The 24,147-nt window shown below is 46.0% G+C and overlaps 3 protein-coding genes across 3 annotated transcripts; 1 reads left to right on the forward strand and 2 right to left on the reverse strand.

Annotated features, from left to right (window-relative positions):
- Positions 1–1,001: 1,001 nt before the first annotated feature.
- On the forward strand, positions 1,002–7,134 carry NT5C (5', 3'-nucleotidase, cytosolic). Its single transcript, XM_074921696.1, has 5 exons — positions 1,002–1,184; positions 5,758–5,858; positions 5,936–5,996; positions 6,786–6,900; positions 6,992–7,134. The coding sequence occupies exons 1-5, from the start codon at positions 1,002–1,004 to the stop codon at positions 7,132–7,134; spliced, it is 603 nt and encodes a 200-aa protein (XP_074777797.1).
- Positions 7,135–8,425: 1,291 nt separating this feature from the next.
- ARMC7 (armadillo repeat containing 7) lies at positions 8,426–10,204 on the reverse strand. Its single transcript, XM_074921697.1, has 3 exons — positions 9,964–10,204; positions 9,742–9,885; positions 8,426–8,784 (listed from the first exon to the last, which is right to left on the reverse strand). The coding sequence occupies exons 1-3, from the start codon at positions 10,028–10,030 to the stop codon at positions 8,447–8,449; spliced, it is 549 nt and encodes a 182-aa protein (XP_074777798.1). The 5' UTR covers positions 10,031–10,204; the 3' UTR covers positions 8,426–8,446.
- A 6,108-nt stretch (positions 10,205–16,312) lies between these two features.
- SLC16A5 (solute carrier family 16 member 5) lies at positions 16,313–24,147 on the reverse strand. Its single transcript, XM_074922108.1, has 4 exons — positions 23,928–24,147; positions 19,759–19,902; positions 17,893–18,759; positions 16,313–16,554 (listed from the first exon to the last, which is right to left on the reverse strand). The coding sequence occupies exons 1-4, from the start codon at positions 24,145–24,147 to the stop codon at positions 16,313–16,315; spliced, it is 1,473 nt and encodes a 490-aa protein (XP_074778209.1).

Below are 24,147 nucleotides of genomic sequence, written 5' to 3' on the forward strand. Positions count from 1 at the left end.
GCAGTGTTTCCTGTGTGGGTTTTATTTCACGGGTTTGGTTTTGCTATGTTCTCAGTTGTCCTTGTGTCAGCCAACATGCCCTACTCTAATAGAGGTGGAATGCAGCAGAGCTGGTGAGTTCTGCCTTGAGGGTCACCATCATGTGCCATCTTCCCCTGAAGAAAGTGTCTGATTTACCTCTTCATTTTTATCTTCTCAATCAGAGAAGAGTGGAATATGGCTTTATATATATATATATATAATCTGCTTTATCCAAAATACTTTTTTCTTTCAAGAAAATAGAGGAAAGTTTCTCGTACTCACAAAAAAAACCCCAAAAACAAAAAACCCACAAACAAACAAAAAAACCCCAAACCGAACAAAGCCAAAAAACAACCCTAACATGGGAGGGGGTGGAAGGGAGCTCAAGCCCCGAAGTTCTGCGCTGTCCTGGAGCGGATCTGCTGCACGATAAACCACAGCAGTGGATTTGTCAGAACTGGTGTTTCTGCTGGAGAGGACGGGCCTTTTCCACCCTCCTCCTGGAAGCACTAGTGCCTAGGAACACCCCGCCTTTCCCCACGGGTTTGGAGAAGCCCTGGCCTTAGGTGCTAAACCGCTAAAACTGGATTTGCTCTACCGTGCTCCTCGCCTCCATCTGGGGGTGGTTGCTCCTTCCAGCTGCTGTTAAACCCCGCGTGGCTGCTGGCTGTGTGGAAATCCTTCCTACCTGTTTTCTGGCCTCGGAGGAGGAAAATAATTAAATTTTATTTCCTTTGCAAGTCCCTCAACCTGTGGGCCTTGTTAGTGCTGCTTTAGGGTTGCTGAGACTCGGGCCAGGCGAGCGCCTCCCACCCGCCCTCCCAGTGTCCGGGAGAGGAAGCCTGACGGGCTCTTGCTCGCTCCCCCCTCCCCGGGCCACCGGTGGAGCCCACCCGGGACCCCGCGCGGGTGCGGGCCGAGGTGCGCCGGCCCCGCTCATGCATATTCATTAGGGGCGGGGCGCGGCAGCCCGGGGCGGCATGGGCGGCGCGGCCGGGCCGCTGCGGGTGCCGGTGGACGCGGACGGCGTCCTGGCCGACTTCGAGGGCGCGGGGCTGCGGGGCTGCGGGCGCCGCTTCCCCGGGGAGCCGCGGGTGGAGCTGGCGGCGCGGAGGGGCTTCTCGGTGCGGGAGCAGTACCGCTGCCTGCGGGAGGACCTGGGGGTGAGCGGCCACGGCGGGGGGGGTGTTTGGGGGGGAGATTGCGCCGTGTTTACAGGAGATCTCTTCCTACCCCCGTGGATATGCAAAGCAGAGGGGAGGGTTGGTTGGTGGGTTTATTTTTAAGGGGGGTGCTACAATGGGTTGTTTCATGCTAGCAGCCTTAATTTGTATAGTGATAATTAGTGCTTTTTCTTCCAGGAGGATTGCCAGCCCTTTACAAAGAGTTTTGTGTGTGGGAATTGGGAATGAGTGATTCTGTCATAAAAATAACTGGATGGAACTATTCGCTGAGCCATCTTCAGCTTGTTCTTTACCGACTCGGGGACTGCCCTCGCCATGCAGCAGCAGTAACAACTTACCTAAAGTGCTCTGAGCACTCTGCAAGTGTTAATGCAGCTCCATAGCAGGGCAAGAAATAAAAATGCTATATACGGGTTTTGTACAGCTAATAAAGCCCCTTATCTGTATCATCCCCTCTGCGTGCTCTGACAAGCAGAGTGCACGGTAGGTAAGCAATCTAGGACAGTATGTAAAAAGCTTGTGGTACACCCTGAATCTGTGCAAATTGTTGCTATTTTTAATGTTTGCTAATGACTGAAGGAATACCAGGCATTTGCAAGGCAAAATTAAAAGTATTGTGAAACCAGACTTCACACCTCCTTCTGGTTACCGCAGGACAGTTGGAGACTCTCTAAGAAAACGAAATGGATGCTGATCCAGGCTGTGCCCTGCACTTCCCCTAAGAAGTTCTAAGATCCTGTACTGAGCGTGTAGGTTTTTTACCACTAAGAAATGACAGCTCACGTTCATTTTCCTCCTGTTTATAGCGAGGTACAGGCTCCCGCACCAGTGAGACAGGCAAGAGTGCTGGGTCTGGGCAGCATTTCCACAGGCTCCAAACTGACTGAGATTTCATCGATGGCTATTGATGCTCAAAACTTCCTGAAACTAGAAACTTGTAAATATAGGGAGTAGACATGATTATTTTTTATATTTTTATCATTTTATATAAACAAGCATGATTTATTGCTTAAATGAGTATTCCTTAAGTGAGTGTCATTTAGGTATAGTGGGACAAAAAAGTGGCAAGTAATTCAAGGAGCCATGGATTTTTATTTGTTCTTAGGCAGAAGGTCTACAATCTGATCTGAAAGTTGCGTTCTGTTCTGTTTCTGGCATTCCCATTCCCTAATTTGGTTCATGCTCATCCTGTTCCTTCCCAGACCTTAGGCATGTCAATAGAATAACCAGATAACTGGTTTGAATCCCATGCAGATCAGCAGTGGCAGAAAGCTTTTATCTTACTGATTGTTGTTAGCCTGGCTTCCTAAGGAAATCAGGTTTATGTAGTTGTGCATCTGTCCCCCTCTTCAGTAACCTCTGGGGCTCTGGGCTATTCCAGGTACATTTGGCAGAACAAAGTTTTAAAGATTTGAAGCCTCTACAGGTTTTATGTAAATACCACAGCTGGTCAAAAATAGAGACCTTGTTTGTTCTGCCACGACAGTGCAGGGCATGTGGGATGCAGGAGAAGGTCTCTCCTTGCCTCTGGCTGCAGGAAAAGCTTTGGCAGGAACCGGCTGCCCGGACACGGAGAGCAGCTTGTCCGTCCTGTGCCAGCGGTGTGCGGGGGTCTGCGGGGCTGCCTGACCGTGCAGAGAAACCCAATCTGCAGTTTGTCAGGTGTTGAAAGGAGGGGGATCAGCCTGACACCAAGCTCTTTGTGGCAGGTGTCTGCTCGCTCTGTCCATGAACGCCCCATGTAGTAAGATATTATAGTGACAGGGGTGTGGGAAGTACTGAGATACTGGTTTCCACACTGCCCCTGCCCTCTTACGAAGATGCTTTGTTAGTGCTCAGAGGCTGCCTCTTGAAATCTGAATCATTACTTTGCTTTTTCTTTTTTAATTGTAAGTTGATCATTAATTTCACATTGTAAATCCATTTCATTTACAACGAAGTATTTTGCTCAAGACTTCCTTTACTGTACTTACCTAACTGGTCTCCTGTGTGTACAGCAATTTTGTTGATGGGGATTTATCTCCCAGGCATTTAGGATGTGTTACCTGGCCCCAGACAGTTTCAAAAATGGATTAAACATCTCCAGGCAAAATTTTCTAGAATTATTTTTAAGTATTGCAAATGAGAAAGCTTAGGGATAGATGTAATTCTTCCAGTTTTGTATCCAAGTTGTTATCTTGATAATGGAAGTTGAAACATCCAGCAATGGTGGCATGAGAAGGAGGAAAGAAAATTGCTTTACTTTCTAGTCTTTTTTTTTGTGGAGGAGAAATGGCTTTTGCTTCTAAGAGTCATCAAATCCAATTTCTTTCTCGAGCAAAGCCAGACTTTGGTGTGACATGGTGGAAACTTGCCAGTTTCTGGTGTCTTGCTGTAGGATAAAAGAGCTTTCAGACACAAGCCCTGATTCTGTAATTGAATCTCCTTGGGAAGAGCTCCAGGGAATTGTTGCTGAGATCAGTGAGGCTTTGCATGGAAACAGAGATCTGGGCAGATCTGATTGCCACATCTTCATCTAGAATCCTTAACCTCTTCTGATTTGCATGTTAAATCAGCCAGTGCTTCCAAATTTCTGGCTGTTGATTTATGAGTATTTGTAAATTATGATAACTGAGTGAGCACCATGATCTGGGAGACTTGTTTAATGGTGACTCCTCACTGCTGCTTAATCGAAGTGTTTTTATGTTGATGTTCCACTGGTGATGTAGAGGGCAAGGAGATCATCAGCTGGACGGTAAAGAAGTCTTGTACAATTTCTAAGCAAAGTCTGCCAGCCTGCCTTTGAAGAATACTTAACAGAGAACTAAGTTTTCCAAATTATTTGCATGCATGGGAATCTACAACTTTCATGTGTGCAAGAAGAATGCTAGCTTGGCACCTCTGGAGTTCACTGTATGACGCCAGGGAAGGTAAGATTAATTTGTCTTAAGGTAGAATTGATACTGGAAGCTTAACCTCTCTGTCTGAGAATGAAACTTAGGCCTGGAAGACGACTCAGCCCTTAATGCTGCTGGGATGGCCACTGCTGCGGGCTTTGTCATGATGGGTTGTGTGATAAGGGAAGCCGTCCGCTGTGACCTGCACTGAAATGCTCTGATTTAACCCAGGCCACTGAACAGTCACCAGGTAGCAATTTTTAAAATTAACTAACCAGAGTTGGATTCAAACCAGTGAACTGCCTAATAACAAAAGGTGCAAGAATGTCTTATAAGTAAATTAAAAAAAAAAAAAAAAGGCTGGAAGGACAGTCCTACTACCTAGAGGCACAGGAATTGCCCTGGAAATACTACTTTTCCTTTTAGAGATTAAAGATGCCACATTAATTTTTTTTTTTACCTTTCTGCACCATTTTTTAGATACTTCAGCCTGGGAAGACATTGCTCCTCCAGTAATCTTGTTTTTTTCATATTTATACTCACTTAAAAATTACTCTAACTTTGGAGACAAACTCCTTTCTCACTTTTTTGCAGTTAATTTCTCTGATTCATGTGGCATCCCACATGCATGTATTGAAGGCGGCTTTACCACTGAGAGCAGGTGCAGAGGGAAAAGGGATAAAGCTGTGATCTCCTTAAGTATTGCTCAGTCCGCCGCTGAGGTTGTGTGCTCTGAGTCAGATGAGAGGAGCAGTAGGTGGGACCCACCCTTATCACCACCGAGCCCAGCCCAGCTGGGGCTCTTAGGGGTGCACAGGTCTGTTCACAAAGCCAAAGGTTCTTGTGGCAGCACAGGGATCCACCTCTGAATTTCCTGCTGCAGTCTCAGTCTTTTGAGTAGACTTTGCTCCACAGAGCTGTCCATGCTGAAGTCAAGATCTGCTCCTTTAACAACTGTTATTTGTGTGTGTGATCGAAAATCGTAGAAAGCAGCAAAGAAATGTAGCTTTCCTAACTCTCCCATCCTCTTCCTTTCCACTTGCTAAGTTTTTTCTGGTCTAAAAGGATTAACCCCAAAAGTGTGGGTGTGCTGACCCGGCCCCTCTGTGGAGGATGGTAATTAGCGTGGTCACATCACCCTTTTTATTCTGAAGGAAAAGAGGGCTACTAGATAATACATGTGTCTACCCATTCATCCCTGGTAAATACCTGAGCCATAAGCAAATTTCAGTCAAATGTGACAGAAGACCAAAAGCCTCAAGCTTGTTCCTTTGATTTTCACAAGAGTTAGTAGAGAGAGACCTGCTGGGGAGGGGTGAGGCGTGAGCTCTCCCTCCATCCGACATCAGCAGGTTGAGCTGTAGATCAGTGCCGTGTTTGTGGTGCTACTCATGGAGCAGCTCGCAGAAACAAAGCCAGGTTAGGATCAGCTCGCCTCCTCACTCCAAACAAGCTACCAGAGAGTTAACTCCTCATTCTTGTATGCCTGAGCTGGATTTTTCCTGGAACCCTAAAGGTGAGAAACTTTATAATCCACTCCTGGTGTGAAGCATCGCCTCACTCTCTGAAGTGCTGCCCCTTTGACAGCTGTTACACACGGGGTGACCAGACAACCGTGGTGCACAGAGCTCAGATAAAAGCACGGGCATTGCTAATGGACCTCCTGTCTCTTGCAGGCTAAGGTAGCCAGCATCTATGAATCGCCTGGCTTCTTTCTAGGGTTGGATCCAGTTCCAGGAGCCCTTGAAGCCATGCAGGAGATGATCCACATGCAGGAGTAAGGACACTTTGCAGCCTTTTTCTATTCTCTTACACACTTTCCCCTGGCTACTAATGAAGGCTGTTTCTTTTCAGCACCGAAGTCTTTATTTGCACAAGTCCTCTCCGGAAATATGAGCACTGCATCGTGGAAAAGGTGGGAGAGAATTTATTTTACTGCTTTTAACGCTGCTTTTGCAAGTCCTCGCTATTTCATACCACCCAAGCCGGAGCTGGTCATTTAGAAAGACAGTAGCTGGCGCAGGCTGCTGGGCTTCCCTGCCATCCCTCTGCCTGAGGGGCAGCTGCCCAGGCACAGAGTAATAGAGCGGGATGGGGAATCTCAGAGGGCCACGTGATGCCAGGCTTACTGTGGGGCACGTGAGCCCTGTGCTCTTGGAGCTGGCGTGTGACTGCTGCTCCAGCTGGGTCAGCAGGTGACGGCAAAGGAACTGTTGTAGCATGGCCCCTGAGGGTGGGATATTCCCAGGGGATTCCACACTGGAGAATCCTCAACTGACAAAACCTTATTCTGTCTAAATCCAGAGCCTGATACCCAGCTATCCTGAAAGAGGTCAATGCTGAGTTAAGAGCAGGCTATAGGAATTAGTCCCGTTGGTCACTGGCACCAAGAACAGAGATGGGAGACCGTAATCACTGGAATGACTTAGACGGGCACAGTCCACGTGCTCTGGGCAAGCAGCCAGCGCCGCTTGCAAACCCGGCAATGATTAGGCACGGCAAACGCAGCGCTGGCTGAAGGCTGTTACAAGTACAGGTTAAATCCATGTTCTAGGCCATCGCCAGTCACTGTGGCAGGGATTCGCAAACACAGATGTGGGTTTACAGGGGAAAAGATTGCTGTACTAGGGCTCACCTGACTTGAGCAGTGTGCAAGCTGAAAGTGTGACAGGATTTTCTCCTATCTTATTTCTTGCCTCTGCAGTATAAGTGGGTTGAAAAACATTTGGGACCCGAGTTTGTGGAGTGGATTATCCTAACCCGAGATAAGACTGTCGTATCTGCTGACTTGCTGTTCGATGACAAGGATACCATTAGAGGTTTGAAAAGCATTTGCACCGACTGCTGTTAGCTGGGGAGGGAAACCCCCCGCCCCAGCTGACTCCAGCTTTCCTGCCTTGCCCCTCTCAGGCGCAGAGCTGAACCCCAGCTGGGAGCACGTCCTGTTTACCTGCTGCCACAACAGGCACGTCCAGCTGCAGGCACCGCGCCGGCGGCTGCTCTCCTGGGCGGATGACTGGAAGGCCATCTTGGAGAGCAAGCGCAGGCAGTGACGCAAAAAGGAGACGCTTTGCTCTTCCCACTGCTGGGGGAACCAGCTCATCTGGCAGAGGGACCCGTTCCCAGGAGGCCACGAGCACCATCACCCGGGCAGGGGCACTACGGGGGGTCAGTTGTAGTAAGAAATGAGCTGCCCCTGTTAGATGTGCTGCAGAGCTGACTCCTCTCCAGGTCTCTGGAAGATTGCTCTGCATTCAGATAATCTGCATAGAGTTCTGGATGCTTGGTGTTGACGAAGAGAAACTATAAAATTCAAGCAGTTGTGGGGTTGTTTCTTGAGGTTTTTTTCTTTCTTGTGTGCATGTGCTTTTAACCTCACTCCCACTTGCTTTGGGTTGACTGGGGCAGAGGGGAAAAGAAGGAGGAAGTAAAGCTCTGAAACTTGAACAGACACAGCGTGGGTGTCTGTCAGGGAGCACTGTGCTCCACAGCCAGACCTGGATTTTATGTATTTAGCCACCCTGGCTTTTGAGTTGCCTTTTGCATCACTGGCTGATAATGAAAGGAGACCAAGCTGGCTTCAATTTCTGACCCATGTGCATGATGAGTAAGAGTGGGCGAAAGCTGGGCTGCAAGCAATGTAGAGGAGTATTTATGAGCTTATACAAAACTGTTTACACAGCATTTAAGTTAATGTTTTATTAAGAGAAGCTTTTACAAGACAGCTGTTCTCATGACCCAGACTGCCATGAGCTCTTTTTTTAATCTTCACCTTTCTCACCAGTGGTAATGAAAGAAACAACTTTCCACTTCCTCACATATAGGATAGCTACAAACTGCCCTGTGTAGTGCCTGTGCGTGATGACAGGATGGCATATTTAGTACCAACTGGATGCAGTAGGACTGCAAACTGCCAGGGCAGGGAAACACCTTCTTTCTTTTGCAGGAGAAATAAAGTTTATGTGATATTTCAAAAGTCATTTGAGTTGACACTGAAGAGGAGAGTGGCAGCAAAATCAGCCCGGAGCTGGAGAGGATATAAGCTGCTCAGTAACCCAAGCAGAAACCCCCCTAATTGCTGGGAGGGGTTATTTGTGCAAGCTGGGTGCTGGGCTGTACTTGGCAACCTGCTCTCCAACAGCCATGACCTGTTTTATTTTAAATATTTGCCCAAAGTTTTAGCTGTGTGCTTGGTCTGACTGACATGGTAGTGCTGTACCACCCCCTTTATTAATTAATATCCAGTGCTAGTATGACCAATTTCCCTCTTTAATGTTGTTCTTGACACACTCTTGACCTGCTGAGCAGAACGTGGAGGCCTGGGAAAACAGAGGGAGGTCTCCCTCTCAACAACTGCGTGCTGTTTCAGTCCTTGGGGAGAGGAATCCCCACTGCTGTGTGTTTGCTCAGATTCCTGGCCTCTTCCACTTGCAGGGGTGTGCAGTAGTCCTCCAGGAAGACGGTTGCCAGATTGCTTAGCCTTCTGCTGGCTGAGAGGGAGAAGCGAAGCATGCACTCCACCACCGGGAGAGCCGTGGTCTGCTGGCGCGACTGCGGTGTTGTCAGGTACATCAGTGTGGTGACTGCTGACATGACCGTCTCCTCGTTGGAGCTGGAGAGGCAGTTGATGATGGGCTCTACCCCATTCGCCTCCAAGATGTAGTCTTTGTTAGTTTTATCCAGGCACAGGTTACAAAGACCACCTGAAACGGCGAAAGAAAGTGTCCGACATATTCAAGACAAACTCATCTCTCCACACCCTCATCTTTTTGTCACTGCTTATACCTCTTTTCTAATACAGAGATAAGCATCCAGATTTTCTGTGAGATTTGGATGGAAAATTTTTAATAGCTTCCTGGGCAATCTTTTCTTGATTCTTTCCGCCAAAACAATCCTCCTCCTGTATGTCATTAGAGGGCACTGTTACTGCTGGACATAACTTCAACAGAATGAATTCCAGTATCACTTAACCCTAAAGGAGGCTACAAGCCAGCAGCTTATTGCAGGTGTTTTAGAAAAAGAGAACGGAGCTAACAGTACTATCCAAGAGGCACAGAATGTCTGATTCTAAAACTTTAAGATGAAGCCATATCCTGGTGTAGCTCAGCCACAAACCTTTAAAAATCAAAATACATTTATTATCATCATCTCATGGAATGCCTCACAATTAGGATCTGGCCCCTTAGCTTATGTTCAGGCCATGATGAATCACCATAAGGCAGTTCCTCAGAGGACTTAACTCAAAAATTCCAAGTTTTCTAGAAGACTGGTTGTCAGTAGCAGAATAATAACATTGGATCCTATAGTGCAGCAGTCATTAATACATAAATATTGCCCTGTATGACTGCTGCTCTATGGGAGAGATTTCCTTAAAAAGTAATTCAGCTACTGTTTACTTACAGTCTGGGTAAAAAAAAAAAAAAAAAAAATCCAGAAAGCATCTTTAAGTGCAGCTGCTCAGTTAGGATGAAGAGGAGATGCCTTCCTCCTACCTCTCTCCCCATTCCACTTATTTTCCACTAAATGAGGCCTTACCAGCACGGCATGGGGCTGCTCCTGCAGCACAACTCCCCGCCTCTCACGGGGTGGAGGTTAACCACTAAACAAAAGTGGCATCCCCCCTTCAGCCCCTTACGAGGGTACTGAGGCGCAGCCCTTACCAATCGCAAACTCCACGAGGGTCTCGTTGGCTTCGGTGAGCATATCAAGGAACAGATCGAGCACCTGGAGTTGCCGGAGGTACTCGTAGTTTTTGGGATCGTAGGCGAAGTTGGCCAGGTTCGCCAGTACCTGCTCCTTGGCCTCTGCAACAGAGAAGCGCCAGTCGTGAGGAAACACCCTCAACATGAAGAGCGCCAGCAAGCGGCGGTGCCCGGGGTTACCTGGGCTGTCCGTCACCTGGAACTCGGTGACGAGGGCCTGCAGGTACTCCAGCCGGCCCAGCTCCATCCCGGGCCCAGCAGCGATGCGATGCCCCAAGCTCAGCGACTAAGCGCCTGTGCCACACCCCGCGCTCGGTCTCCCCTCCCCCGGGCAGCGCTTGCTCACGGCGAAGCCGCCGCAGGGCCGAGTCCCGCGGAGTGGCGACGAGCCGGCGGCCTCAGGCACAGGCGGGAAGGCCCGCGGCCGCCATCTTGTGGGCGTGGCGCGGGGGCTGTCGCTCGCCGCGGGCGGCCGGGGCCTGCGGGGCCCGGGGCCGGCGCTGTGCGGCGGGGCCCGGCGGCAGGCGGTCGGCTGCCGAGCGTGGGTCCCCCGGTGGGGCGTGGGGCGGCGGGCGAGGGGTGTCCTGCCCTGCGGACCGTGTGTCTTGTTACCGGTCGCTGGGAAGAAACGTGTGTTGAGGTGATGGACTCTGTATTTCGGTATACAACAGGACTCTGGTATTTCAATCCTTCGCACTGGAAAGGAGCTAACCTTTTCTCACTCGATAGTTAATTACTCAGAAAATGTTCACGTGTATATATTTTTCTCAGCTCAGTTTCCTGCTGTCCTTCCAGGTTCTCCAGAGTTAACTGTAGCTGCTCAGCGTGGATAAACCCCGAGCTGCTGCCCAGGCTGGGCTCTGCGGGCCGGCTTTCCCCCCCGGGCATGACCCAGCTCTGGGCCCAGCTGCTCTCCGTGTCTCTCTGGGGGGTGGGTGTTCACTGTGGTAAAATACGAGATGTGCAGATGGTAAAGCGATGGCTGTGGAAGAGTGCGGGGATGGCTGGGGTGGTAGGAAGAGACGCTGGAGGGCATAAAGGTTTAGCTAGTTTCAGTTTCAATCACAGAATCATAGAATAGTTTGGGTTGGAAGGGACCTTGAGGATCATCCAGTGCCGACCCCATGCCACGGGCAGGGACACCTTCCACTAGCCCAGGTTGCTCAGAGCCCCGTCCAACCTGGCCTTGAACCCTGCCAGGGAGGAAGTGGAAGCGATCGCAACTCATGGGCTAAAGAAGGGCAATGGAAAGAGATTTTTTGCCTTTTGTAAAGGAAAAAGGATTAGAAGCCGAGGGAAAAGGTAAAAAGAGGGCACAATGCATGCACAGTAAGATAAATTACCTATGGAAAAAAAATGAAGTGATGCTAAGAAGTGAATTTAAAACAGCAGCAGATAACTCCACCCTGGTTGTACAATGCCCTGGTCTAAGCACAAAGCTGAGCAATCACATGATTCTGAACTAGCCCAGTCCAATGAAACCACTGGGACTGTAAGTGCTGCAAGTGGATTCAATTGTGGTTCATGTTGTGCAAATATATAAGGTAAAGGTACGTAAACATCATAAACTGGGGGGGGGGGGGGGTGTGGACTCTGCAGAAATTTGTGTTGCTTTTACTGAAGCAATTAAATGCATGGAGGTTCTTCTGCAGATCAGCTGGCAAAGAGGCTGTGAGCAGATGTCTTTTGTATTATTTCAAATGCAGTTAATTTCTCATATAAAGCAAATTCAACATGCACTGATTGGCCAGATATGTGGCATCAGTGACAAGCATGTTGGTCTGATAATCTCTCCTACCACATAGCTGGGTGTAGTAAAATATCTGACCATGACCACATTAAGTGGAAGAATGAGCAAAGAAGCTACACTGAATGCAGTAATGCAAAAAACATTGCAATGGTGTGGGAAGACAGAGAATGTGAAGGTATTTATTTCTACCTGGTATAAAAGTTTAAGCCAGGTCTGTGCTAGCAACTTCAGCTCATCATAATTATCAGCTGAAGTTGATGTGTATATATTTATATTTGTGTATATATATCTGTATATGTGTGTATATATTGTATATATATGAAAATTATTAGCAAAGGTGCCACAAACTGCCTTTATATTAGAGTGTTTTGCTAGTGTGTTAACAAATCTCTTTTAATGTACACCTTTGTAAGTGGTGTTGACATACTTTAAAGCCATATCTGTCATTACACAGAAAGTGAATGACTAATGTGAGAAAAGAAAAGAGAAAGTAAAGGAGGAGCTAGTCAATACAAAGAGAAGTTATTAAGGATACTGGGGATTACTAATAAGGGGTGAAAAACAGTATTTAAAGAGGAAAAATACGGTTACTTCCGTTTGCAAGTACTACATTTGTGGTCAGTCAGTATAATTTTGCATTCATAGAAGCAGTAGGAACTTTGTCCCCCAGAGTGGGTTCACGACCAGTGGTGTTTAGAAAAGGCTGGTGGCTGTGCTGGCTGAGTTTCAGGTGATGCATCTCCAGGTCACGTTATTCAGTGTGTTCCAAGAAGAAACCAGGAGGAGAGGAACCTGTACTTGTCTTCCTGGGAACTGCCAGCTGTGCTTCTCCTAGCCTTTGTCTTGCATTTAGTTTAATCAAAGCTGGTTAAGAGATGTGAGAAACATTTTACATTTAATTTGGTGTGTTGGAGCTGCCTCCTGGAGGAGAGTTTGATGACATCCCCCGGTTTTGTAGTCCTTGGAGATTTTCTGCAGGAGTGGCAGACCATGCTAGTGCTCATTACATGACCTGCTTTGTTACCGAGCTGTGTGCTTGTTGTCTTTGTGCTGACTTACTGCCGGGAGTTTGTCATCCAGAGAGATCACTTGGCAGTAGACAGAGTTGGCTGTTTACTCACCCAGTACTGACTATGTTGTTTAATCGTCTGAATGCTTCAAGCACTTGCTGTTTGCCAGATTAGTTAGCACAAAATGGACTAGTATAGCTGGGGTATTTATTCACAGCTCCAGGGGCTAGTCTAGTGACATTGATAGTGTGCCAAAGTTAGAATTCAGTGAATTTTCATTTCTAGTAGTTAGTTTCTTCTCTTGCAGTCACTAGGCAGGTCTGCAAACAGCATGCCAAACTCTTAGTTTAAGTGATTTTGCACTTCTGATGTGTGTTAGAGCATGTAAGTTTACCATGACCTTTCTTTGGGTTTTTATTAAACTTTTCCAAGAATAACGTTGGCAGAATATCTACGAGTACCTAAGGATCATGATCTTGCAGTATTTCAGTGTGAACTTCCTGGTAAACGTTTCATTGCAGTAAGGAAAGGTGCTTGTTGCAAAAATGCTTACGTTGCAAGGTCAATGATACTTTAAATGATAAAGGGAGCATGAAGGGGTAAGAGGGGACTAGAGGAGAGAGAGACATTTATTTCTGGTCAATTTGTGTTGCTCTGCTAGTTCTCAGAGGTTTATTACCTGGCTGAAGTATTAGTGTTTGTCCATAATTAAAGCCAGGGTTATTTTACTGTCTGTAGGTGTTAAAAAAACTGCTTCAGGAGGGCTGTGGTTGCTTTGTGTAATGGGACGACCTTAAACTAATGAAGGGAACTTTTATTGCTTTATTTTTCTTCTGGGCCTCAAGATTCTTAAGGTCTGAGTATTACTGCTCTTGTACCATAGCTCTGAGGGGGAATATTTATTATACTGTAGCATGCTCAGTATGCACGGGCCCTTCAGTTAAACTTTACAAAGCTCCCGCTCAAGGCAGCTTGGGTTTTAGGTTGAAAAGAGAGGTAGGAGAGGAAAGCTGTGGAACAGGAGAGGAGGACATTAGTTTTCTCTATTATGGGAGCTCAGACATCTTATTTACCTGTGAAAAAACAGCCTAAAATGTTACCTGTTCTCTCTCCAAAATTTGTTTCCAACCTGTGGGTTGTGGATTAATGCTAAGGGATCTGTGGAAAGTAACCAGGGGAGACAACCCTGTTTTCAGGCATCTTAAATTCTGTAAGGCTGCTGGAAAGTTTTTAGTCAACAGGTTGAGAAATGTTAAAATAATGGATTTGTGAATTCATTGGAGGATTTTTCCAAATAACATCTCTCTGCCTCTGCAAGTAAGTCCCAGTGACCCTGGTGTTGAGTTTGGGAGTATCAAAAAGCACTTCTCTAACGCACTCTCCTCACTTTCTGTCCTATCTCGCACTGCTGTGCACAGCTGAGAAATAGTCGAAACTGATTTCTTTGCCATGGTGTAGGAGGAGCTGATCTCTGCGTGTCACCTTCAGTTGGTGAGTACCCTTTATTTTTCCCTCCCTTGCATCTTGCAAGCATGCATTAGACTATCTATTTCCCTGCTTATGAGCCAGCTAGGGCTAAAGCATTGCAGATAGAGCAGTTGGCTACATCCAGGAGATGCAGTCTATTGCTCCTTCAACTAACCTTTGTTTTCCTGTGATAAATTTTGATGTCTTGTAGATTAAACCATATCTTGTCTGTTTTGCTGAGGACATTTTTAGCAGTGGGCGGATTTGAGACAATAGGACCCCGTATTTCTGGAAGAAAACAGAAAGGGAATGTAGAAAGGTGGACAGAGTTAAAAATTTAAGAAATACGCACAGAAGAAAAGGCAATCTGTTCAGCTGCTTAACTGTTTTATTTGTAATAGCTAGAAGAGGTTTGGGACTTGAACCCTTTTCATTGTTGGGGTTTTTTTTTGAGACTGAGAAAGGTCCATCTTTCTCCTAGGAATGTACAGCAGTCATTGTTTCAGTAAGCTGAGAAGCACCAGTCTCTGTTTACTTTGTGGTTATGGACCATGTAACGGTTACACAAGTTAATAAACACGTGTGACGAGAGATTAGATATATATGTGTCTAACTAGTCATTTAAGTATACGTTTGATCAGGAAATGCAAAGGCTGCTGGTTCAGTAATCCTAGAGCAGTACTGAAGAAGATACTGAGCTGTGGGAGCACCTTCCATCTGAAGGACAGATACCTCTTCCACTGTAAAAGCCAACTGTGAAGTCATTATCGTCTCTGAAGACCTTAGAGTCAGTTTTCCAATGGTTTCATCCAGTGTGGGTTTTCTGGTTGGTTTGTTTATTTTGTCTGGGGAGCTCACAGCTCTAATGAAAACTGTGGTTTTGTTACTAGGAATTTGATGTAACAGTTCTCAAGATAAGCCCTGTAGCCGACTTGAATGCTGTTACTTCTTCCATTTCCTCCCAGTTTATGCTTTTGTTTTTCTGGTGGTTCTAATGTGTTGAGTAATCTTCATCTGTAGTGCTTTATGAGCTGTTATCTGCTTCTGTCAGATCAGGAATGATGCAGAATCTAAACAGTTTGCAACTCGAGCTGATGCCTAGGGAGGCTAGAGGCCAATGCAGCTGTCATCTTAGTACTTACAAGTGTAACTGCCAGGAGCGTAGCAAGAAAATCCACTTACAGTCAAGGCTGTATGGATATGAAAGTCAGTAACACTGACTTTTCCCAGTATACTTTTCTGCACAGATTTCTTTGTAAGTTCTGCTTGTGCTTATAAGAAATCTAAGCTATACTTGTGCAAACTTCTCTATAATGAAAATGTTGGTGTAATTAAGTCTGAGAATCTAAGACTAAATTAATTTACACAAGGGGGAACTATGATGGCTTTGAATTTGGCCCTATATAAGGATGAATGCACTTATTCTTATGTCTAGTAACACCTTTCCTGCCCCCCCATTGGATCCCAGTTAATGCTGTGTATTTACAGAAGCCATGAATCCTGTTTTATAATATATCAAAAAGCACTTGAGATATTACTAGTTTTACAAAGCAGGCACTGTTAAGGTTTGGGGAGTTTTTTTTTTCTTTTTGATGCTCTGAAGTTGAATCTTTGAGGCTTTGAAAATGCCCTTGGCATGAAGAACTCATATATATATCTCATAGGAGAAAATATCTGATCTTATTAGAGACTTGAGTTCTGCAACCTATGCAGCAGCCTCCATATAATATTTAGAGATGTGGAAAATAATAACATGCTTCCTGTGGAAAGTGTTTGTCTTGCCACCCCCAACATGGGAAGCAACCGGGAAACTTCACCTAAGTCTGCACCAAAATTGCACATTCAGACGAGGCAATAACGCTCCTTTGTGAAAGAACTACCCTTGTGCATAGCCATTAATATGTACTGCCCAGTGCTACCGACTGAAACGTGCATCCGAAAGTCCAGTGGCTTCTTAAAGGCGCTGACTTAAACCAATTGAACTGACACAGCTTTTGTCTCAGCGCTGGTTACCATGGCCGTTATCCCATGGTTTGCTTTACGAGCGCACAGTTCTCTTTGTCCCTCGGCTCTTTGGCTGGTGCTGGGTCTGGGGCTCAGCCTCTGGTCTGGATCACTCGCTTGGAGTCTGACACAGCCCCATGGAGTGGAAGTGCAGGACAGAAGGATGACGACAGTTGTGGAAAGCAGACGGTTCTTTTCTCATCTGCCATCAGTGCTGGGCCTCGAGTAGCTTTGTACAGGCCACATAATCATTTGTGTTCCTCTTTTTTTTTTTTTTTTTTTCTTCTTTTCTTTCTTTTCATATGCTTGTGATGTACACAACAGCTGGAGGGGACTGACTTTCAGACTGTGGTTCAGTTGGCATTTCATTGTATTCATATCTGGAGGCATTATCCAAAGGTACTTTTGAAGCCTCTTTCAATTTGTTTTTTTTTTCCAGAGCACAGAAACTGAACCCCATGAATAATGCAGCTGATATCAGAAAGAAACTGGAGTTGTAGAAGACATAGTGGAAATCACTAGTTATGTCTACCAGCAGACCTGAAAGAGAAGCCATAGCTTAGTCAAAGAGAAGATGCATACTAAAGGTAACTGGGTGACATTTAAATAAATGTTAAACCTAAATCAGTCAGCAAACTGCCATATACAAAAGATAAGCTCTCTAGATTCTAGGGTTTTTTGTTTTTTTGTGGTCACCACTTAGATGATGTTTCTGCTTCTGTATCAAGTATTTCTCAATACACAGAGAAATCAGGAAAGAAAGAAAATTGTAAGTGAATAATTTAACACTAATATTAGAAGTGGAAAGGTGATACTCAGGTCAAATATATGATGGCTTCTATAGGCTGCTTATTTATATGGAAATATTGGAATAATGTTTATTTGCTTGTATTCGTCAGTAGAGATTGGTGATGTTTCTTTTCATGGTACACTTTTCTTTAGTAGATTTTAGGACTACAAATAGAAATGGTACTGCTTTTACTGTACTTTGTTTTGCCCATCTGCCACTCCTATCAGACATGTCCAAGAAAAGGCCTTTTTTGACATTTGAGAAAAGTGACTGACACAGTAATGCCAGGGAATACCATGAAATATGGTGCAGGGTATCATCCCATTCTCAGAACAGACATTTTCCTGCTGAATAGCACACAATTCATTGTCTGGAGAAGAGAACTAAAGCCTGAATTGAGGATTCATGCTCAGGTTCACATTTCTTGTTTGTTAGTCTTTTGGATTTGCTGCTGTACTGCAGGAGCAGGTGCATCTTGGACAGGTCTCTTAGTGGCATTTGGAGTGAACTGTGAAATCAGTGAATAATTTATTGGATTTGGGGTCATAACTAGCTCGTTTCTTGACTCCAGAGAAAAATTAATACACTTCAGATCAGAAGCTTTCACTATAAGGCTCTTGAATAATGTAGGACTGGTAATAATTCTGATCACAGTTAGTTTGTTTAATGGGATGTTCACAGTTCCTTGAGACTTCATAGATAAAACAATGTAAACTGGGAAAGCAGTGGAAGAGTTCACAGACAGCCAGATCCTTCCACAGTAATTCCTCTCTATGTCTTGCCACTCACTGGAAAAAAGCTCTCATCACTCCCATACCTAGCAGAACTGCCTGCCAAGTGGGTAACTTTTTCACTGTCTGCTGTTGCTGCAGTGACACTTGGGCAGCTGCAGAAATGACCCACCTTCAGCTGCAAGAAGGGGCTGAGCGTTCCTTTCCAACTCTCTCTTTGATATTGCTCCCTTTGCATAACTCACCTGCCTACGTGGGTTTGGAAACTCCCTAATTTATCTTCTTTATGCTCCCAAACACTTGTCACCAGTGTCTGAACAACCAATTTTTCCCCAGCCTGCTTTAACAGCCTCTCACCTGTGAGAGGGGGCCCGATGAGGAGGGTGATACTCTCCAGGATGGTGAAGAGCCCTAGAGCACTCGAGAACCTGTCCATCTCCACCACGTCCATCAGCACCTGGAAGGTGAGTGCCCCGATGCCACTCATGGCTATACTGAGGATGACGCAGTAGACGATGAGCACACTGAACTCAGCTGAAGTGACACAAATGAAATTGCTCAGCCCGCAGAGGAGCACAGCCAGGCTGAACAGGTAGATGCGTCTCCCTGTGAAGACTCTGTGTCCTGAGAGGAGCCCTGTCAAAGGGCGTATGAAGATGTTGATGAACCCGATAATGGAGATGAGGAGGGCTGCCCTGCGTTCCTCCACCCCGTTCTGGATGGCATAAGGCACAAGGTAGACATGGGGTAATGCAAACCCCATCATCATCCAGGTCACTCCAATAGTGTAAATCTGGTAACCTTTGTTTTGACAGAAGATGTCAAAAGCCAGGTACTTCTGCAGCATCTGGAAGCATGCAGTCCTTCTGGTTTGCTGCTGGAGCTTGGGGTGGGGAGAAGATGCTCCGTTGGACAGCTGTGCCTCTTCTGCTCTTCTCCCTGGCTCCTCTCCAAGCTTGGGTGACTGTAGTGGTGACCCTGATGCAAGCTGAACTGGTCTCATGATGGCTCCACAAACACAACAGTTCAATAGTATTCCTCCAAAGATAAGAAAAGTGTTTCTCCAGCCCATCTCATCCAGCAAGTATTGAGAAAGCAGCGGCCACAGCGTGAAACCAAGAGAGACACCAGTGGATGCCATGGCATTGGCCAGCGTTCGCCACCGTACAAAGTAGTAGCCCAGCGCAGTCACTCCTGCCTGGAAGCTGAAGCACGATCCCAGACCTAAAGGTAAGATATAAAAGAGAAAATTACAATGTGTGGTCCCTCTATGTTGTCTTGAAGGGTGAAAAGAACCCAAACTCAGGGTGTACCCACAGATGACTTCATCTGCCACTGAACCATTTCCTCACCTGCCAGGCTGCACAACCTCCGGTGATAAATACTCAGAAACCCCACACAAGGGATGAAGAAGGATGTTGTGTGTAAACTACTTGTGTTCTTGGGTATGCTAAATATACTGATCTAAGCTGACATTTGTCTGGGGCACACTGCCATTCCTAAAATTGTTATGGAATTGTTCGTTAAAAACTTGGGGTTTATACTGTATGCAACAAGCAGCGCTGTTGTCCTGACACTTCCATCAGGGCTCAGGGAGTTACTTGTTTTTCTCTCTATGCAGTGGACACAGCTTAGCTTGCAAGATCCAACAGGTTTGGTCCCAAAGTAACCTGGCTGAAGAAATTAATTTCTCTGTGTTAAAAAAAGCTGATTTGAACATCAGTCAGATAGGAGAAATATTTGGAAAGGAAAAGTTCCCGTCTGTTACTTCTGTTCAAAACCAACACGTTCTTTTGTTAGAAAAAGATATCTCCACATTTCCCCAGATTGGGAGTGGTGAAATACAAGCCCAGGGAATTTGGGAAGGACTTTGTCCCGACAAATTATGTTCCAAGATTGGAAAAAACCCTCCCTTCTTCAAAGACAAAAGGCTGAAAAGTTACTAAAAAGAACAGACATCTTTGCTCTCCATTTTGCCCTCTGGAGACCTGTAGCTTTTTCCAGAGAAGCACTTTCCAGTGAGCTTGGCTGGATGAGGTATGTGTTAAAGGGGTGTGAAGGGTAAGTCTAGCTGCTATACGATTCATGCTGTGCTGTGGGGCTTTTGATTTATCTTATGTCACAGATGAATGGAAAATGTGAGCACTTAGTCGGGACTCACCATTTCCCATCTCTCAAGTCAAGCACAGCAGCTGGGTTTTCCTGCTGTTCTTTGGTACTTACCAGTAATGAGGCCAGCTGTTAAGTAGAGCTGGCTGATGGACTTGCAGAAGGAGCTGGACACCATGCCCACTCCACTGAGCAGGCCTCCCAGCATCACAGCAAACCTGCAGCCAAATCGCTTCACCAAGATGCTGCAGAGGGGCCCTGGAAGCAAAGAAACAAAAGGGAAGCAGTTAGAGAGGTAAAAAATAATTTGGAACTGCTGCCATTATCAAATGGTTCAGACTAGAGACCCCGAGCATTATCCCAGCAGCATAATGCAGTAGGGGAGCCAGGAAGAGAAAATATATCCCCTGATCCTCCCAAGTGCATGTTCAACTTGTTAGCTGAGGGGAAGGCTCATGTGATCTGCTTGGATTTTGGCCATCGAGTGGGATTTCTAAGCTTCCCTGTGATGGATTTCAGTTAAAACTCTTGGAAATGGAATGGAAGAAGCACCTTCAAGTATAATTTCATTTTCACATGATATAAATTCTGGGAATGATTTGAAAAAGGAGAGGACTTGGATTTCTGTGACTCCGAGTAAGAGATGCTAAGCAGGGTGATACTTCTGTTTGCATATTTCCACTCTCATTTCACTGTTTTTCAGATGTTCTGCCACAAAATCTCCTAAATTGCCCTTGGTGTCCTGCTACCTTGGTGGAACTCAATGCAAGAGAAGGCAGGTTGACTCTGAACTAGATCAAGAATGGAAGAAAAGCAGACATCATTGAGGAGGATTATTTGAAAATGACTGGAGAGGTATATTCATGTCCGCATGGGAATCAATTTAAACTTTAGGCAGTAGCATCCAAGCTGCAGCTTGTGGAGTCTTGCGTCTGTCCTGCAAGTCATCTTCCCCAGGAAAATAACATGTTATTGTCAGCACAGCTCTTTGCACATGCCTGTCCTGGCATACCCGGGCAGGGGTGGGTAGGTTTAACCGTGTCCACTTCCAAGAGGACAGAAGCCTGGGAGCAGACCGTGCACATCCTGGTTCCCACTCCTTCTCCGGCACAAACACCTCAGAGGAAGGAGCGAGACCCAGGTGGTTCTGATGGGCCAGAGCCCGGCTCTGCCCTTCTTGGGCAGAAACTTGCATTTTATTGTGTACCTACATTGCTGGCAGGCTTTACTAGGAAGGAGTTCTGTTACTTCATCAGAAAAAGCAATGAACAAATAGGCGTGGAGGTGTGTGTTTAAGGTCAGTTAATTTTTAAAGTTTCATAGACTTTTGATGAATTCCATGAGATTGTGGTAAATTACCAGTTTGTTAATGTCATTTAGCATCCTTCATCTTGGGGTAGGAAAAGATTAGTCAGACATGCAGACCATCAGTAGGAAATATGCTTCTCTGCATGATCTGGCAGAAGAGGATCTGAAGGTAGTTTATTTTCCTGTTCCTTTGAGGATCCTCAAAGTTTTCCAGGTTTTATTATTTTTTTTCCCTCTTCTGAACACTTACTGTTATACAAGCAAATGCAAAATGACTGTAAACTCCAGAATTAGGAGTCCATCAGTGTAGGGAAAATAACCTGTAGCATATTTGTGACCTAAATCAACATCTGGTTTGAAATAAAATCCACGTAGTCAAGTGAACAGTGGAACATTATTAAAATTAGGAGTGCAGCTGTCTGTATTTTGATCTGCTTGGGAGATTTTCACCTCAGACTTCAAATGGCCTTTGAAAAAGTGTTCAGCTAACTGGTGACTGGATTATTTTTCCTCCTGCTGATGACATTAAGGATGGTGCTGCTGTTTAACCAACCCAAGCAGCCAGAAGTCATAAATTGAACACTCCAAAATAATGAGATTGTCTCTAAAAATCATAAGGGTTTTTCATTATTTGCTCCTGTTAACTTGCTTTCTAGGTTTCAAACATTATTTCTCACTTGCCTGGGGCTTTTGTGCTTTCCTTCACAAAAATCAACAGAAGTGCTGCATTTGTATGAGTGCAAGTCCAGAGAGTTACATGCACATGAATATGTGAAAGCAGGACCCTGTAAGGCTCTGAACTCCCCTTTTGGAGCCAGCCATAGAATCCTGAGGTCTCTCAAATGATCCTTTTAATAAAATAGTCGTTAATAGCTTTTACCTGGGAACACAGCATGAGTAATAAGATATGTTTGGCTTAACTAAGTTGTGAGCTATTGTTTTCACTGTGCCCTTCCCTGTTCCCCTCCATAGCTCTGCTGAGCTGAGGTCAGCTCTCCTGCATGGGACCTTCTCACTGCACTTGACCGCTCAGAATGGGCTGCTCTGTCCGTTCCCCTTCCTGTTTACCAATTTTTGCAACAAATAATTTCTTTTCCCCTTCAATTCCTCTGAATTAAGAAGAAAAAAGAGAAGCACCTTTAAGAGACACTGGTGACATAGCAGAATGCAATTTTGGACAAGGTTTAAGTGCCAAGATGATGAAACTGGAGAACTTGAATCAAACGGAGCCCAGCCCACCACAGAGGAGGTCAGAAGTCGCAGCAAAAGCCATATGTGATTGGCGGGAGACAGAGTCTTTTATCTCTGTTTTTTTGATGCTTTTTCTTCCTGGTTTACAGTTGTGTTACTCCTGCCTTATGCTATTGGGGGACAAGGACAAACACTCTTCTACTGTAACGACCAGCAATAGGAGACATTAACTGGCAAGCAAAGGAACAACTCTCTTGTAATTCACTGGCTGTGCCCTGACAGATTCTGTTAGTGAGTATAATTAACATGAGGGTATTCTTTCCTTGTCTAATTTGTAACTTTTGGATCTGTTTATTGGTTGTCCTTTATATTACCTTTTACTGTGGTTCCGGCCTCCTACCAAACAATTACTTCATTAAAGAAGATAGGATAGTTGATACTTTATTGCAGATACTGCCAGACTTGTCCTTCCTGGGCATGCTGGGACTGAGCTGCTTCTATGACCATTTCCCAGAACCAGCAGGTCCCATTTGGCTCCTTCCCACTAACCGCAGCAGGGCCACAGGGGATGGTAGGCAGCACTGGAAATGCCCAGCAGTTTCCAGATCCCACGCCCCAAGGACACCGCTCTATTTCTGCTGATCTTCAGTGATAATTCCTCCCCTTGTTGCTTTTCTTGAAGTCTCTTTCCATCCTCACCTTGCAATTCTGGACCCAACTGCTTCTGCGAAGGTGCAAACTCTCTCTCCCATGTCAGGTGGCTGTCAGCCAAGTCCTACGCCGGAGAGACTGAACCTGCCACAGCCTTCACGTTAGCATGACTCAGGGCTCTGCTTGCTTTTTTTTTTTTTTTTTTTTTCCCCCTCAGTGTCACCTTTCACCAGTATAGGAAGTGGGCAGGTATGAACTCAGGGAGCAGCTCAGATACGTGGATGCCACGGGATATTTTGCTTCTTTTGCCTAGGTGGGGTTTGGGGAGCCTGTTTATCAGATAAGCATGGAGGGGTCAGCAGTGACACAAACTGCTCATTGGGAAGTCCTCAAGCTACTGTGGATTTGTTTTTCTTTTCTATGCAGAAATACCCATCTGGGGACCCTGTCCTGTGCAGCTCCCACATTTTCTTTGGGGGGAAAAAACAGTGATTCACTCCACTATCTGCAAAGCACAGCCCTCCTTCCATTCCTCTTCACCTGGAGGGTGCTGCCTACCCACATTCTGCATTAATCCAGCCATGCTCACATCCACCCTGATGCCTGCTTAGGTGTGCACTTTATGCCACCACCCAAAGAGTTGCTTTTAATACTCTGCCTCAACTAGCAGCCTGGAGGAGCTTTACTTTTGGCATCTTTTCAGCCATGAAGAACACAGTTGTCATGTAGCACACAGGAGATGTGCTCTCGTGGACAGAAGATGAATCAAGAAAGCACCCAAGTTCCAGTGCTACCTGATGGCTTATTCAAAGAGCTGCTATGGGAAATAATCAAGTTCTTGCTGGTCTGGAGAAGCTGGACTGAGAAAGGGATTCACCTCCTTTGACCAAGGGTCTTGGTTGTCTCTTAGAGTGGCAAAAGGGAGCTTGGTATCTGTGGACACTTACCTTTGGACTGTGTGATCAAAGGGGCTGGGAGATGCTGTGCACTGCCAACCAGCCAGTCTGCTCAGACCTCCTAGTCCCTTCCACTATCCGCCTTAATGAAATGTTAAAAGTGCCCTCGTTGCAGCCCCTCATCAGCCACACAGCCGCAGGAGATGGTGGAGGGCGTTCCCTGCGGCCATTACTTACCACCTCCATGCAGCACGGCCACCATGATGGATGGGAACCATGACGTCTCGCTATTGCTGGCCTGGAACTCGTGCTGGAGGTCCGTGAAGAAGACACCGATGCAGGAGGGGAAGCCCAGTGTCAGCCCCTGCAGCAGCACTGCGGCGAGCAGGACCATCCATGCCCATCCCCGGTCCTGGGGCTTGGCAGCTTTGCATGGTGCTGCTCCTCCTTGGGACAT

Source organism: Athene noctua, chromosome 18 (assembly GCF_965140245.1).
Source record: "Athene noctua chromosome 18, bAthNoc1.hap1.1, whole genome shotgun sequence".
Lineage (NCBI taxonomy): Eukaryota > Metazoa > Chordata > Aves > Strigiformes > Strigidae > Athene > Athene noctua.

What these genes read in the sequence shown, in the direction of transcription:
- NT5C (XM_074921696.1), top strand. Translation starts at nt 1,002, where the DNA reads ATGGGCGGCGCGGCCGGGCCGCTGCGGGTGCCGGTGGACGCGGACGGC. An exon ending in GAGATGATCCACATGCAGGA is followed by an intron (nt 5,859 to 5,935) that starts GTAAGGACACTT and finishes GTTTCTTTTCAG; the next exon opens with CACCGAAGTCTTTATTTGCA. An exon ending in AGCACTGCATCGTGGAAAAG is followed by an intron (nt 5,997 to 6,785) that starts GTGGGAGAGAAT and finishes TTGCCTCTGCAG; the next exon opens with TATAAGTGGGTTGAAAAACA.
- ARMC7 (XM_074921697.1), bottom strand. Translation starts at nt 10,030, where the DNA reads ATGGAGCTGGGCCGGCTGGAGTACCTGCAGGCCCTCGTCACCGAGTTC. An exon ending in CCAGGTGACGGACAGCCCAG is followed by an intron (nt 9,886 to 9,963) that starts GTAACCCCGGGC and finishes TCTCTGTTGCAG; the next exon opens with AGGCCAAGGAGCAGGTACTG. An exon ending in CCTCGTGGAGTTTGCGATTG is followed by an intron (nt 8,785 to 9,741) that starts GTAAGGGCTGCG and finishes TCGCCGTTTCAG; the next exon opens with GTGGTCTTTGTAACCTGTGC.
- SLC16A5 (XM_074922108.1), bottom strand. Translation starts at nt 24,147, where the DNA reads ATGTCCCAAGGAGGAGCAGCACCATGCAAAGCTGCCAAGCCCCAGGAC. An exon ending in GGCCGTGCTGCATGGAGGTG is followed by an intron (nt 19,903 to 23,927) that starts GTAAGTAATGGC and finishes CTTTGCTTCCAG; the next exon opens with GGCCCCTCTGCAGCATCTTG. An exon ending in CATCGGGCCCCCTCTCACAG is followed by an intron (nt 16,555 to 17,892) that starts GTGAGAGGCTGT and finishes CTTCTCTTTCAG; the next exon opens with GTCTGCTGGTAGACATAACT.